The following is a 17,202-nucleotide window of genomic DNA, read 5'->3' on the forward strand; positions in this document are numbered from 1 at the left end:
TTTAAGGTAGAGTCAGGAAACTCCAGACAACCTTGTCTGATCACTATCTTCAGGAGTATACCCATGAGTCCCTGGATATGTTTACCCTCGATCCTGTGGTAAGTGCTCAATAAGTTGTGTAGAGAGCCTCTCTCCCTCAATGAATAAGAATAACCTCATCTAAGATAGTGTTAATGATCTAAATCTAGAATGGACGGTAAGAATATCTGGCAGGTTTTCCTCTTTTTTTTTCTTACCCTCTCATGGGGTGCAGGATTTGTGCTGTCATTTGCTACATGCAAGTATGTCGCTCAATCGAGTAACTTTTCTTTACTGCTTTTTATTGAAGTCTCTCCCAAATGAGGGGAAAGATGGATGAAATGTATGCAAATCCATCTCTCCTAAGTATTTGGAAATTATATCCTTTTGGATATAGATTCTTCCATGACCACCTACCAGTTCTATGGTAGGGACATTACGTAACTCCTGCAGTTAAGAGATTGACAGGAGTCATGACTTTCAGTCCTCTACAGAACCCAAGTACAGTACATTAAAATTTTTCATTTTAATTAATCAGTCAATTTAGTTACTGGGACTTCCATCTTCCTGAAGATGACTCCTATTAAAGAGGGGGTTTTGTGTTTGTGTAGAAACAAATTACAAATTTTAAAAGTAAGTTGTATTTTTCCTACTATACGAACCCAAGTCCTTTAAGTGCCACTGCCTACCTCAACAACTCTGCAAGTCCTAGGTTAAATGCGAAGCGGAGGTTGATCCACCCATCGGTTACTGTTTTTCTTCATTAAAAGCCTAAACAGTAGTTATAGGTTCACTGAAGCCCCTCTATGAAAGGGTATAGGTTTGTATAGTTTGGAAAAATTCAAGTTATTAAAAATTGTGATAGTTTTATTATAGATTTGCCCAAACTACTAGATCGCACTTATAGACTCAATGTTTGGCCTGAGGATTTGTTTTGAAATCAAAGACAACTGTTAGACCAAAGTGAAGTTAATGAAGTTGGTCTGATATCCAGCAAGAGATTGTAATAAATACTATAGTTTTAAGTAAAAGACAAAAAGCAATGCAGTCTTTTAGCTGGAGGGATATGGCAAATGACCCTCAGTACCATTGAAAGTTGGAGATGAAGGGGGCACTGGATTACATAAAAATTCTGAATGAACAATCTTCATCACTGTGCACTGAGTATACAAACCTAAAAGGCCTGCATTTTATTGTGCATTCGGATGATTCTGAATCTTCTTGTGTCATAGAATTCACAGTTGAATCTTGTGGCAGAAATATTTATTTCACCCAATAAAATTTTTATCTTTAAAACTTAATAGTATATGGTCTTATCTGCAGTCATTGTATTTAAATTTTGTCTTTGCTAAAGTTTGTAGTTTTCACTTTATTGATTAAATGCAATAAGTAATGCTTTGGAATATTTCTCTTATAAATTTTTTAATACGATCTAATACTGTAATAACATTAGTAAGGCAATGTTGTGAGGGACAGATTTTGTATTAAACAAACGTTGATCAGTATATTAGATTGTCATTGCAAGCACCCTTATGGCATGTCCTGTGTACATATGAATTTATAAGGGATAATCTCAAGAATATTTGAAAACTAACTTCTCTAATAACAAGACTCATTTAAAGCATTTCTCCTTCCAGATTCAGAACCTTATGCAAAAACTACAAAAATTGGCAGAAGAAGTTGAAGAGAAAGAAAAGAAGATTGAAACAACTCGTGCTCATGCGGAGGAGCAATTTGGTATACAACTCACACTTATAAAGAAACAGATGAGGTACTATTAATTTTATTTCCTTTTGTTTAGAAAATAATTGCTTACAGAAAAAGTATCAGGTGATTATGAATAAGAAAATTTATTGTTGAAATTGTGGTTTTACATAAAAATCTTTTAAATGGTTTATCAATATTGTATTGTATAGGGCCTCGGAAAATTTCAAAATATTTTCAATCTTCAGATTTCAAAATACTTTCTTTCTTCTTATATTTCAAAATGTTTCCTTCTTCCTTCCGAAGATTTCAAAATACTTTCTTTATTCTTCCAAAAATGTAAGAATAATGTTTTTTAAACTAAAAATTGTGTTAGTTGTACAATATTAGGAGCATAAGATTTGTAGTTTGGAAAACGTGCTATCTACTGATGTATCCTTATGCTCATAGCTATAATTATCTTTACATTCATTGTTTCACGGCCATATCTTTTGTCTGTGTTAGCTTTTTCTGATCTTCTTCGTTAGTTAATATTAACTTTTCTTTTACAGTGATATTCATGCAGAAGAGATTTCTAAAGTGTCTCAAGAAATTGATGCTTTACAACAAACTCATCAAGAAAACATAGCATCGTTATCCTCCATTAATATGAATTTGAAATCTCAGTTTGAGGCAGAACAGAAGAAAGTACAATGCTTAGAAGCAGAGAATAAGGCATTAGAGGGGCAGTTGGAGGAAGTAAAAACTTCAAAAAATGAACAGAATGAAAAATTGATGCACAAGGAAGCCGAGTGTAATGAGTTGCATAGACAGTTGGAGGAAGCGAAAGCTTCCAAAAACGAGCAGAATGAAAAACTGAAAATCAAGGAAGCTGAGTGTAGTGAAATGCATAGGCAGTTGGAGGAAATGAAAGCTTCAAAAAATGAACAGAACGAAATACTTTTGAAAAAGGAAGCCGAGTGCCATGAGTTGCATAGACACTTGGAGGAAGTTAAAGCTTGGAAAATTGAACAGAATGAAAAATTATTGAACAAGGAAGCCGAGTGTAATGAGACCAATAATAAGCTCAGCGAATGTGAACAGAATTTCAGTAAGCTGCAGACAGAGTACCAGTCAATTCTGATTAAAGAAAAAGAATGGCTCTCAGAAAAGGAAAGGTTGATAGAAGAAATTAGAAAGAGTGAGTTGTTAATAGTAGAGGTTTCCAAACTAGAAGAAGAGGTGAAAATGAGCATGCAGATAGAAAAAGAATTCACCATTTTAAAAGAAGAAAATAACTCACTAATTCTGAAGTGTTCGGAGCTGAATTCACAAGTAGAGAAGTTAACTCTTGAAAAGAGAGAATTAGAAGATGAAGATAAGAAGAGAAAAGAGGAAAATCATAGCTTGAATGTAAAACTACAAGAAGAAACAAAACTTATAGCCAGCTTAGAAGGGGAATGTGAACATTTGAATCAAGAACAGAATAAGATAAGAACAGAAAATGTTCAGCTTTGCTCGCATATTGAAGATCTAAAAGGAAAAGTTAAAAATCATGTTAATAGGGAGGTAGAGTTGGATGCTCAAATCGAGACAGCTAAATGTGAAACAAGAAAATTAGAGGAAGAGTTGAAAAAGGAAAAGGATGATAAAAATCTAGTAACTATTAAATTACAGGATGAAAATAAACAAAGGTTAGACTTTGAAAACAAATGGAAACATATGAAATTGGAAAATGAGAAATTGGTAAAAGATCTCGATCAGTTAAGCACCCGTATTAAGGAGTTGGAAACTGAGAATCAGAAATCTGATGAATTGAGACATTGTATTGTTGCTTTAGAGGCCCAGTGTAGGGAAGCTAAAGAGGTCAAAGAGGAATATGAGAAAAAATGTATTTCTCTCAATGAGAAACTCTTAAGTCTGGATGAAAAACTTGCTGAGGCCCACAAGCTACATCTGAAATCTGATAAAGCTAGTCTTGGAAACAGTTCTCGGAAAAACTCTCTTGATAGAAACACAGCTGCTTTAGACGAGTGTAAAAATAACCTTACAGAAACAGAAGAAGAGCTGAAGCAACTGAAGGAAAAATGTGAAAAGATTGAGAGAGACAAAGTGGAGGTTGAAACAGAACGCGATGAGCTGATGGAGAGATACAAAATGATGAATGCTGAATTAGCTAGCACAATGCTTGCCCTTGATAGGGAAATTCAACTTACAACTCATAGAAGACTCAGTGACATAGGATCTAGTCTTTCAAGGGGCTTTGGAGATCTAGCTACTCAAACAGACTTACAGTTATCTGGCGAGTCCCTCTCAAGTGCTGGAAATTCTGAAAGGGATGTACTTCTTGAAGAGGCTGATGTATGTGTTCCAGTGGCGCACAGCATAGAAAACCAAGATCTGGATCAACAGGTAAGTGATCCTGAAAAAGATAATAAGGATCTCCTTAATGAAGCTGAGAAACTGAGAATGAAACTCAAAGATCAAAGTTTGATCGTCAAATCTTACGAAAATCAAAATGCCACCCTAAAGAGACGGTTAGTATCTTTGGAAGAAGATAATCAGAGGCTGAAATCAGAGCAAGAGGAATACCGAGCTGTTATGTTAGAAAAACTTGAGTGCCAAAGGCAGCTCACTGAACTAAGATTATCCAAGAATATTCAGGATCAAAGTTTGCTTCGGCTAGAACAGAATGATGATAATGTGTCGTATACCCTAGAGTCAGTTGAATCGCCATTTTTAGAGTCTCAGATGAGAGAATCATTAAGTAGCTCAGTCTTTAGAAATCTTGATGACACTGCTGAATTTGAGAGCTTTAAAGATGCACTGGAGAAGGCTTTGTCTAAGGTATTAAATGAGTTAGAAAGGTTGGATAGAGTTAATAAGGAAAAGTACTTAATTGAACTAGAGAATATATCTTTGAGGGAACAAGTCTCTCAGCTTGCATCGAAACAACCGCAGCTATCGACCAAAGATGAAAGACAAGCTGATGATGTCATGCCGTCCAGAGAAAATGTTTTGCAAGCTGAAGATAAATCTCCAGCAACATTACAGAAGGAAATCCAGAAGTACAAGTTTGAGATTGGGACACTACAGAGGATTGTTGAGAGGCAAGCAATACTTTTTGACTTGGAAAAGCAGCACTTGAACTCTCCTCAATTAAAGTTGCAAGTAAGTTTCTTTTGTATTTTTCATTTTAACCCTTTTACCCCCAGGCTATTTGGAAATTTCCAACCCTCTACCCCCAGGGGGTTATTTTTTTTCCCAGCACATTTTGCAGTATATTTTTTTTAAATTGCTCTAACAGCCTTAATTTTTGTCATAGAGAGGTCAGGTTGGTCTCATTCTCTTGGAAAATGCCTGAATTTTCTCAAAAAATGATCAAAAATATGAAAAAAAAAAAATTTTATAGCATTTTTTTGCAAGGACGTACCGGTACGTCCATGGGGATAGAGGGATGGCTTTTGAGAAACGTACCAGTACGTCCTTTGGGGGTAAAAGGGTTAATGTAAACAATTTGGAAACACATTGACTAAATCTGTGAATTTATAGTGTTTTATACTTCAGCCCTAAAGATGTGTTTACCTCTTATATTTTTTCTTCTAGGTCAGTTATATAATGCAAGATCAGTCCAAGTCTCTTGGCGAGTCTCTTAGTACTGATAAACTGATTGAATTTGCCATGAAGAATCTGAGACAAGCCATTCTTAAGGTAAGCTAGAAATTTTTGTGTAAGATGAAAGGGTACAAAACTGAATCCTTTGAAAATTATAAGACTTAAAAATTATTTTCTTTGCCTACTTTGGATCTAATACAATTAACTTCTAGTATTATCATTAATTTTCATGGTTCGTAAATGGGGCTCATGTATAAGCTATAAGACAAAAAAAGCTGTTATGATTATGTAACATTGTGATTTCATTTTTTTTTTTATATGAACAGCGGCAATATGTGTACAGTACTGTGTAATTACTTTAATGCTATTAGTTAATAGATCATGTGAAATGGCAATTGTTTGCTGTTACTGATATCAAGAAGTTTAACCATATCTCTAAGTACTAAGCTGCTTATGTGATACATGCTTGAAAGTTTAAGCTTTGATGGTCAGGTAATTAAAAATATTAATTTAATTTGTTAAAGATTTTATTTGTTCATACACGGACACAAACCCTTGTTCTTTAATAGGATTATGCTTGTAGCGTATCTGGAATTGAGCTGTTAACTGATAGGTGGTAGGGAAGCCCTACCCTCCACCCCCCTACCAGCTCACTGAGTAGTCACTTTGTTTTCAGCAGCTGGAGTGTACAGACATACTCCCGACGCTGTCAACTTTTGGGCTTGAGCTGGTCTCGAACTCTTGTCCAGAAGTCAGGCAGGACATATCCAATAGGCTACCAGAATAATTCATATCTTTCTAATATAGTCGACAATCTCTCTGCTGAAATGAATTTAGTTTTGGATTCGTTAAATACTGATCTGCAGTCCTCCCTGTTTACTCGTTATGTCTGGCGAGTCTACTTTTTTGCCAATAGATTCGGACAAAGGTGCGGATGTAAACACTTTATTTAGTGTTTGTCCAGGTTAGTCAGAAGGGATGTTAGGGAAAATTAATCTTGACGTATACTCACATCCTTATACCACTTCCATACTCAGAATGACTTTTATCCAATAATGTTTTTCTAAAGAAGGTTGCTGCTATTGTAGTTTACAATACTCACACCATGAATTAATTTTTTTACCAAGGGTAGTGTTATATCTTCATACTTTACTTGTAATGATGTTAAAATGGGAAAAGAAATATTTCTCATTATTTATTTGTATATGAAGCCTAATTATGGAAGAGATGATTTAAAAATGTTTATGGTGATGATAATTAACTTATACTTGTCCTCTTGTTATTCCATCCATTTCTGTGTGTTAGAAAATCTCTGCTCTCTTCATTGCACCATCTGTAATATGCTAACTATGCGAAACATTTTCAAGGGTACCTTATTTATTGTCACATCATTAAAGTGTCTCATAAACTAATCCACTTTTTAAATTGCAATCAAGAATCACTCAGAATTTTAAATGAGTTATGTATAGTTAAAGAAACATTATCAATGCAAAGATATTGATGTTTAGAAGCCACTGTTCTCTACCTGCTTCCAATCATACTTGTGAGTTTTGTTACGGTAAGCTTCATGCCCTATAATTTCCACCATGCACTAATTTTAGCCAGATATCTACATTATTAAGGGGTTCAGCAACCCAAGTTTTACATCTAGGATATGGAATTGCATGTGCATCATCTGCAACAAGCTGTCAACTACATCACCCAAAAGGGTTGCCTTTTCCTTTGGACTTTGAGTGACAGAGCCATCTGGTGTAATTAAAAGAGGAACTGTCAAGTCTATATCAAAAAGTGCAGATTGAAGGGTAGTCTATTATTTATGTTTCTGAGTTATACCAGAAAAGGTTTCTTTTATGGTCAATTTATATCCCTTTTCAGTTGAAGCATAAACTCTCTGAGCAATAACTCATAGCTGAGTATAGTTATTGCAAGTCAAATCTGTTTCTTCAAATAAGTGTATCTACAATCATCATTGAGCCAGGGTTTGTTTTTCCCTCTGTATTTCAACACATGAGAAATGATATGCTTATCAATTATGTTGACCTGTTTTTTATTCAAGGGTTGTCGTGGCCTGATTGGTAATGTCTCTGTCTGGCGTTTGCCAGATTTCCAGACTGGGGTTTGAGTCCCGCTCAGTCTCGTTAGTGCTATTAGTGTTTGCAACCTTACCATCCGTGTCAGCTAAGGTTGGGGCGTTTGGGGGAGCCTATATGTTTATCTGTTTAGTCATCAGCAGCCACTGCCTGCCCCTCCCTGGTCCTAGCTTGGGTGGAGAGGAGGTTTGGGCTCTGATCATATAATATATGGTCAGTCTCTAGGGCATTTTCCTGCTTGATGGGGCACTGTCAATTTGATGGGTGTATTGACAATGAAAGTATTTGTGAAGTAATTGTTTTTTATTTTTAAGACAATGATCCTTACGTGTCGAAATGTGACATCATTGAAATATTATATATGATAGTGGTAATATCAATAAGATATATTTTAAAAAAATTTATGATGATGAAAAATCGTGCTTTATTTGCTATAAAGTTGAAAAATATTTTCAATAACTATTAAAATCAAAACATTGAATATGTATAAGGTGAATTTCCTCCTAAAATTTGAATTTTTTACTTGACCATTTTGTCATGTTTTATTCATGTTTTATTAACAGTTATCAATATCCTCAGAATGTCAGTGGTCAGTACATGCAAGCATTAACTAAGACTCTCAACAAGTTAGAGGATGTTATACTAACAGCCATTCACAACCCATCTGTGGAGGTTGTAAGCGACTCCACGCAAAGTTCAAACAACATAGGGCAGCTCAGTGAATCAAAGCTTGGAGTCTCCTTGGAACAAGATGTAAAAATGTTTACAGAGAATGTCGAGCAGCTTATTAATATTAGGACCACCCTTGTAGATGCTTCTAATGGTAAGTTTGATTGTATTTTATCTTTTTCCTTGCTGCTATTCAGTTTTGGTTATATTTTACACGGAAGCTAGATTATTATGTGCGGTGACTGAAGAAATTATTATTGTTTGGCTTGTGGTGTTCCATGCCCGGAAACTGTATAACCTGTGGAATTATGTGATTACGGTATATTCTTTATCATAAGAGATCTTTTTTTACCAAGGTAATGGCCCTAAAATAGTCAAAGGTTAAGTAATACCAGGATAATGGCCCTAAAATAGTCAAAGGTTAAGTAATAGAAGTTTCCCAATCCTCATGAACCCCAGTCCGGAGAAACAAATATAGTATAGAACTTATGAATGTTGAATTTATAAGCTTGAGAAATATATTTTTCAATATTAAACTTACCCGATAATCATGTAGCTGTCAACTCCGTTGCCCGACAGAATTCTATGGAGGGATACGCCAGCTATCACAATACTAGAAGGGGGTGTATTTACCAGCGCCACCTGTGGCCAGGTACTCAAGTACTTCTTGTTGACACCTCCTCAATTATTCCTCTGTCGTGCTTCCGGCAAGACGTTCTGGGATACGCTTATGTTCTTGGAGTATTTTCACGACTTTGGTGAAGTATTTCTCTTTGATTTCGGCTGTCGCTTTACTGGAAACTTCTATATTAGCTTAGTTAGCTTTTGGAATTAATTTGATTAATTATGGTGACGAAGAGAGTATGAACTCTCGTTCACCTTTCAATGGCCGACCCTTCCCTTAGACGGAAATGTTGGTGTCTAAGAGAGTATAGACTCTCTTTCTTAATTTTGCTTAACAAAAGTTATAGATTTATTTTATATCTCTCCGCCTCTTATAGGCCTCTTCGATTAACTTCCTTTTATTATAAACTTATTAAAATTATTTTTTATTTGTTTATATTCGACCTTCCTAATAGTAGGCGGTCTTTTCTTGGTACCGAAGTTAATTAACATTGAGCCCGTCATTTCGGTTTTACCGGTTAACATATTATGCTATTTCCGCCACAGAGTTTGAAAGAATTTCTTTGATAGTCTCGTACTGTTTTCAAAGTTGAACTAACGTTTTGTTTTGTCTCTGCAGTTGTTGACGTTCAGAACGTTCAACTTGCACTCTATCGTTACGATAGAGATAGAATGTTCACGGTTTCACGTTGCAGTAAGAGTAACCGTGTCTAGCGTTTTGTTCATTCTTTCTTAACTTAATGGTTTTGATCCTAATAAAGGAACTTTTCATTTTGGGAAATATTTCAGTTTTTTTCCTTTAACAATAATATGTTTTTACGATATATATGATTGGGCTCTTCTCTCAGGTTCTAAGTCAAGAGAGAGAGAGAGAGAGAGAGAGAGAGAGAGAGAGATAGAGACGGAGGGAGAAAGAGGATAAACGTTTCATTCAAGCCTGCCAGGCGTACGAGTAACGTGTTTATCGTTTTTGCTCTTCTCCCTAGTCTCTCTAGGGGAAGAAGGTAAACGTTTCTAGAGTGATCTAGTGTTTAGTCTCTTTCCAGCCACTGAATTATTTATCTTTCATTAGATTTTTCTGTTACATTGTAATTCTGTTTTCGCAATTACTAACTTTTGAGAAAGGATAGAATTGCGTGTTTCAGGTACAAACCACTTAAAGTTTCGAGTTCAGTGAAATAAGTGCAAACAGAAAATCAAAGTGATAAGTGATTAGCGCAAAGTTCAGTGTTGTGCGTGAGGGTACTTCTGTGCGCGCCAGTCGTCCTCCCAGTCCGGGACCTCTTGCAAGCTCCCAAGCCCAGGGGAGAAGCAATGTCGAAGGGCAGAAGGGTTCAGCAGGCCTTGATCGGCGCACAGAAGTATCCTCGGTGGTTGTGGGCGTGTCTTACCGAGACCGTCACTCCCACCCGCAGACGATTGAGCCCTTATTTTGCTCGTCTGCAGAAGAAATTTAGGGGAGAAAACGCTGGTCTCAGGTCTCAAGACCTCTTAAACGTTAAGTCCAGACCTATGCCAGACGTACGAAGTTAGAGTTCAACAACCCGGATGCAGTCCTTGGGTTAGCTCTGACTCTCCTCAGTCATTTGTTGTTATGCACTCCGCCTAAGAGGAGTAAGGTTCTGCCACAACAGAGCTCGACTGTTAAGGCTTTACCTCAGCCTACTGTAGTTTCTGCCGACCCCAAGTGGACTCTACTACAGTCCATGCAAGCACAGCTTTCGGACTTGATGCGTGAGTGTCGGGCTGAGAGTGTTGCTCCTCCGCCTCCGCCTACACTCCCTCCGCCTACGCTCGCTCCGCCTGATCGCAGTACCACCTGCCAGGCGTACGATGTTGTGGACTCTACTACAGTCCATGCAAGCACAGCTTTCGGACTTGTTGCGTGAGTGTCGGGCTGAGAGTGTTGCGCCTCCGCCTCCGCCTACACTCCCTCCGCCTATGCTCGCTCCGCCTGATCGCAGTACCACCTGCCAGGCGTACGATGTTGAGCCACGTGCTGAGTTTGCTGTTCCCAGTGGTGTTCAGCCTCCGCCTTCCTTAAGGCAACCTTTACATTGGGATCAGGAGGATTATACCTCTCTTCCTCCGCCTCCACTTGCTGCTCCACCAGTGATGCAACAATCGGTTGAGGTACAACAACCTCTCCCGTCCATGAGTCAGTCTCCTCAGCTCTCGCTGCAGCGAGCTCAACCCTCCACAAGGCAAGCTCCACAACACCTTAGCCTTGCGCCTCAGGAGCCTCAGCTTGCGAGACATTTACCTTGTTCTGCGCAGCCTCTTCCTCATCGCGCTCCGCTCACACCACAGGAACTGGAACTTGCTACTCCGCTTCCGCCAACCGCTCAGCAAGCGCAACCCTTGGGTTCAACCACTCATGCTAGGAGTCAGCCTCCTCCACCCATGCGCCTTCCTTCTGCTTGTCTTTTATTCAGCCTTTGCAGACTGAGCCTCAGGTGTTCCCTCAACAGAGTCTTGAAGAGGAAACCACAACTATTGTTGTTCCAGGCATACCTTACCTCCATTTTCAAACCATATGATAATGGAGGTTATTTGTATTACTTATAAAAATATATTTGTATTCCTTGCAATATATTTTTAACAAGATCGCAAAATATGGCAAAAATCTGAATCATGAGTTATGAATGTAAGGTAAATATTATGTTGATATTAAAACCCCATGCAAGCATGCATAAAGCACTCTAGCACTGGTCATGGAATTTCTGAGAAATGTTAAACGCCATGCACACGCTCTGCTTTCCTTACAGCAGGCTCTGCTTACAGCAGGCTCTGCTTACTACATGCTCTGCATACAGCATGCTCTGCATACAGCATGCTCTGCATACAACATGCTCTGCATACAGCATGCTCTGCATTCAGCATGCTCTGCATACAACATGCTCTGCATTCAGCATGCTCTGCATTCAGCATGCTCTGCATACAATATGCTCTTCATACAGCATGCTCTGCATACAGCATACTCTGCATACAACATGCTCTGCATACCTTACCGCATGCTTCTCAGTCACACATCTTTGGTTGTTGCCAACTCACTAGACTGTCAAGCAGTTTCATAACGTTGCCTTCTAGTCTGCTGCTTTTGCACCAGTGAACCCTCACTGAGAGAACTTTGCTTTTCTAGGATATGGTCCCTGTAGATGAGAAAGTTCTTTTCTCCCTCCTTCTGATATTCCCTTGAGGACTCTGTCATTTGGAGGGAGCCTTTAGCTGCATAACCTCTTATGGACTTTTATTTAAGCATAACATGCTTCCAGGGAAGGTAATGGTTCCACTTCAGTCGCTAATCCCGTCTGTTACCACACCTGCTCCCATAGACCTTGAGCTGTGTTGCATGACATGCAGTCCAAGCTTAGTCCTTGTTAGAGGATTTTTTGTTTACGGAGTCAATGTGTCACGGGGAAGACGTTCAACAACCAACAGAAGTGACTTGTTGTGACGCAGTGCGGCAACCTCAGCAACCCGATAAGGAGTTGTCTGTACGACCCAGACAGTCTAGACAGATTCGGGTTGTCACTGTACTTCCTCGCTTGCCCATGATTGACAGTTCACAGACTGTGCAGCAGTATCATGATCTTGTGTCCGGCTCCGTCAGACGACTGGCTTTTAAGAGCTCCCACAAGTCGTCGCTGTCTGGAGATTTTCAAATGGACTATGGATCTGACCAAGGAACTGGGCCTCCTGGTCAATTTTGAGGAGTCTCAGCTCGTTCCATCCCAGACCATTGTCTCCTTGGGTATGGATCTTCAGAGTCGAGCTTTTCGGACTTTTCCGTCGGCCCCAAGGATCTTCCAAGCCCTAGAATGCATCCAGAGCATGCTGAGAAGGAACCGATGCTCAGTCAGGTAGTGGATGAGTCTAACAGGGACACTTTCATCGCTGGCCCTGTTCATCGTGTTAGGGAGACTCCACCTCCCCCCCCTTCAGTATCATCTAGCTGCTCACTGGATAAAGGACATGACGCTAGAGACGGTCTCAGTTCCTGTTTCCGAAGAGAGGAGGTCTTCTCTCGCGTGGTGTAAGAACAGCTTTCTTCTCAAGGAAGTCTACCTTTGGCTGTTCAGAAACACGACCGCCGTCTCCTCTCGGACGCATCAGACACGGGCTGGGGTGCGACTTTGGACGGACAAGAATGCTCGGGAACATGGAATCAGGAGCAAAGGACACTTCACATCATTTGCAAGAAGTTGTTGGCGGTTATTCTGGCCTTGATAAACTTCAAGTCCCTCCAGCTTAACAAAGTGGTGGAGGTGGACTCTGACAACACCACAGCCCTGGCTTACATCTTCAAGCAGGGAGGGACTCTTTCGTGGAAGTTGTTCTAGATCGCAAGGGACCTACTCATCTGGTCTTAAGATCGAAAGCTAACTGGTAACGAGGTTCATTCAAGGCGGTATGAATGTCATGGCAGATCACCTCAGACGGAAGGGTCAGGTCATCCCCACAGAGTGGACCCTTCTCAAGAATGTTTGCAACAGACTTTGGGCCCTGTGGGATCAGCCAACCATAGATCTGTTCACTACCTCGATAACCTAGAGACTCCTGTTGTATTGTTCTCCGATTCCAGACCCAGCAGCAGTTCACGTGGATGCTTTTCTGCTGGATTGGTTCCATCTCGACCTGTATGCATTCCCGCCGTTCAAGATTGTCAACAGGGTACTTCAGAAGTTCTCCTCTCACAAAGGGACACGGCTGACGTTGGTTGGCTCCGCTCTGGTCCGCGAGAGAATGGTTCTTAGAGGTACTGCAATGGCTGGTCGACATTCCCAGGACTCTTCCTCTAGGAGTGAACCTTCTAAGTCTACCTCACGTAAAGAAGGTACACCCAATCCTCCACGCTCTTCGTCTGACTGCCTTCAGACTTTCGAAAGACTCTCAAGAGCTAGGGGCTTTTCGAAGGAGGCAGCCAGAGCGATTGCCAAAGCAAGGAGAACATCCACTCTCAGAATCTATCAGTCTCAAGGGGAAGTCTTCCGTAGCTGGTACAAGACCAATGCAGTTTCCTCAACCAGTACCACTGTAACCCAGATTGCTGACTTCCTGTTATATCTAAGGAAAGTAAGATCCCTTTCAGCTCCTACGATCAAGGGTTACAGAAGTATGTTGGCAGCGGTTTTCCGCCACAGAGGCTTGGATCTTTCCACCAACAAAGATCTACAGGACCTCCCTAGGTCTTTTGAGACCTCAAAGGAACGTCGGTTGTCCACTCCAGGCTGGAATCTAGACGTGGTCCTAAGGTTCCTTATGTCATCAAGATTTGAACCTCTCTAATCAGCCTCTTTTTAGGACCTCACATTAAAAACTCTTTTCCTCGTGTACTTGACAACAGCTAAAAGAGTAAGTGAGATCCACGCCTTCAGCAGGATCATTGTTTTCACATCTGAAACGGCTACATGTTCCTTGCAGCTCGGTTTTTGCTAAACGAACTTCCTTCACGTCCTTGGCCTAAGTCGTTCGAGATCCCAAGCCTGTCCAACTTGGTGGGGAATGATCTGAAGAGAGTACTTTGCCCAGTTAGAGCTCTTAGGTACTATCTAAAAAGGTCTTAACCTTTACAAGGACAATCAGAAGCCTTATAGTGTGCTATCAAGAAACCTTCTTTTCCAAGTTCTAAGAACTCAGTTTCTTACTATTCAGGCTTCTGATTAGAGAAACACATTCTCATCTGAAGGAAGAAGACCTTGCTTTGCTGAAGGTAAGGACACATGAAGTGGGAGCTGTGGCTACTTCAGTGACCTTCAAACAGAACCATTCTCTGCAGAGTGTTATGGATGCAACCTATTGGAGAAGCAAGTCAGTGTTCGCATCATTCTATCTCAAAGATGTCCAGTCTCTTTACGAGTACTGCTACACCCTGGGACCATTCGTAGCAACGAATGCAGTAGTAGGCGAGGGCTCAGCCACTACATTCCCATAATCCCATAACCTTTTAACCTTTCTCTTGAATACTTTTTATGGGTTGTACGGTCGGCTAAGAAGCCTTCCACATCCTTGTTGAATTGGCGGGTGGTCAATTCTTTCTTGAGAAGCGCCGAGGTTAAAGGTTGTGATGAGGTCCTTTAGTATGGGTTGCAGCCCTGTATACTTTAGCACCTTTGAGTTGATTCAGCCTCCCAAGAGGAACGCTGCGCTCAGTAAGGAAGACGATCTTATTAAAGGCAGAGTAACGGTTCAAGTCGACTTCCTTACCAGGTACTTATTATTTCATTGTTATTGTGGATAACTGATTATATGAAATACGGGATACTTAGCTATCCTTTAGTCTTGTACACTGGTTTTTCACCCACCCCCCTGGGTGTGAATCAGCTACATGATTATCGGGTAAGTTTAATATTGAAAAATGTTATTTTTATTAGTAAAATAAATTTTTGAATATACTTACCCGATAATCATGATTTAATCGACCCTCCCTTCCTCCCCATAGAGAACCAGTGGACCGAGGAATAATTGAGGAGGTGTCAACAAGAAGTACTTGAGTACCTGGCCACAGGTGGCGCTGGTAAATACACCCCCTTCTAGTATTGTGATAGCTGGCGTATCCCTCCATAGAATTCTGTCGGGCAACGGAGTTGACAGCTACATGATTATCGGGTAAGTATATTCAAAAATTTATTTTACTAATAAAAATAACATTTTCTCTGAAATATTGAAGTTGTTTGATTTTGGGGATGGCTTTCTTCAACAGAATTAGTTGAGCAGTTGGAGGAGGCTGTGACACAACGTATATCTCATCTAAAATTAGAAATAGAAGATTTGGTAAGTTTTGAGTTTTTTATACTAAAGCCTATAGTATTCTTGACCAATTGTGCATTTATCTAATAGAGAAATCTTTATAAAAAGAGAGAGATATGATAGCACAAAGTTTATTTGAGATATTTTGATTCTGTTTGGATCCAGGTGAATCTTACAGCGCAAGGAAATGTAGGAACATCAGTGACAAAAGCTGATACCTCAACAAGGAGACACTTTGGCATAGAATGCTATCAGGATTTCATCCTGGAGTTTGTTGAAGTGACAAATAATATTGCTGAAGAGGCTCAAGGGGAAAAGGTTTGTGTTAATTTTGTTTAACAATTCTGCTATTATTATTTCAGTATTTGTCATTAGGTGAGCAGTGTTTATTAAATAATGGCCATTTCCATTTAATTATGAGTAATCTTTAATGTAATTAGATATGATGATTCCTTCGAAATCAATGCCTTATCAATAATTCTGCTGTTACTCTCTGAATTACTAATTCGAAATACAATTGAACCAACCAATAATGGATTTATAGGTGGGAAGGGTTGTCCGTTATCTCTGAAATCGAGGAAAATCATACCAATTTGTATAGGCTACTGGCCTATATATGCCCAGCATCTTAGATAATATCAAAATGAGGAACTGAGATTAACGTGCTTTCAATAGTAGTAATAATAGTAATAATTATATCTATCTACTTCTTACGGTGACTTTTGCTAACCGAAGACTACCTGCACTCTGGTTATCTGGATTTAGTCCATTATATCCTAAATCTGTTATAAGTGTCCATTATTGCTAGGTTCTACTGTACTTATTCTGTTATGTATAATCCAAATATAACTGGATAACTTTTTTATTATTATTATTATTACTAGCCAAGCTACAACCCTAGTTGGAAAAGCAGAATGCTATAAGCCCAGAGGCTCCAACAGGGAAAATAGCCCAGTGAGGAAAGGAAAAAAGGAAAATAGAATATTTTAAGAAGAGTTACATTGAAATAAATATCTACCATATAAACTATAAAAACTTTAACAAAACAAGAAGAGAAATAAGATAGAAATGAGTGCTTGAGTGTACCCTCAAGTAAGAGAACTCTAACCCAAGAGAGTGGAAGACCATGGTACAGAGGCTATGGCACTACCCAAGACTAGAGAACATTGGTTTGATTTTGGAGTGTCCTTCTCCTAGAAGAGCTGCTTACTATAGCTAAAGAGACTCTTCTACCCTTAGTTAAGTTTTACCATCTTTCATTATAGTTATTTTTGTAATACTAGCTTTGCAATAAATTTAAACAATTTTCCTATTTTAGTTACAAATTCTGGAGAGTCAGCAAGCATTGATTCAAAAGATTCTTGAAGACAACAAATTGAAAGTCAGCTCTCTTGGTCAAGAGCGTCTTCAGCATCTAGAAAAAGTCAAGAACTTACCTGGTAAGTACTGGTCTGTTACATTGGGGATTTGATTTCTTGATGTTTAAAAGCTATTGGGTATTGTTTGATATTTTATTTTAGTGGTTGAGTAGTCATTAGGTAATTTGTATATTAGATTCAATGCCTATTTTATCATTGGAAATAATGTATGAATTGAGAGTTATTACTTGATTTACCACTTATATAACCATGACTTGATATGTCATCTAGTTTTGTTTGTTGAATTTTTCTGGAAATAACTAAAGTTGCATGATTATTATTTTTTACTGTCATAATTAATGTTTGAAAGAAAAGACAAAAAAAAAAGAGCACGA

At 39.0% G+C, this 17,202-nt stretch overlaps 1 protein-coding gene across 9 annotated transcripts in view; it reads left to right on the forward strand.

The window, feature by feature from the left end:
• The window catches only part of LOC137639954 (golgin subfamily A member 4-like), a 190,250-nt gene that overhangs the window by 24,972 nt on the left and 148,076 nt on the right, over positions 1–17,202 (forward strand). For all 9 annotated transcript variants that reach the window (XM_068372265.1, XM_068372272.1, XM_068372266.1 and 6 more), the window contains exons 7-13: positions 1,656–1,789; positions 2,274–4,872; positions 5,308–5,412; positions 7,986–8,229; positions 15,403–15,473; positions 15,615–15,767; positions 16,768–16,888. In XM_068372265.1, coding sequence (XP_068228366.1) covers positions 1,656–1,789; positions 2,274–4,872; positions 5,308–5,412; positions 7,986–8,229; positions 15,403–15,473; positions 15,615–15,767; positions 16,768–16,888 — 3,427 coding nt within the window. The remainder of the gene's footprint in view (positions 1–1,655; positions 1,790–2,273; positions 4,873–5,307; positions 5,413–7,985; positions 8,230–15,402; positions 15,474–15,614; positions 15,768–16,767; positions 16,889–17,202) is intronic.

Source organism: Palaemon carinicauda, chromosome 4 (assembly GCF_036898095.1).
Source record: "Palaemon carinicauda isolate YSFRI2023 chromosome 4, ASM3689809v2, whole genome shotgun sequence".
In the NCBI taxonomy this organism is placed as follows: domain Eukaryota; kingdom Metazoa; phylum Arthropoda; class Malacostraca; order Decapoda; family Palaemonidae; genus Palaemon; species Palaemon carinicauda.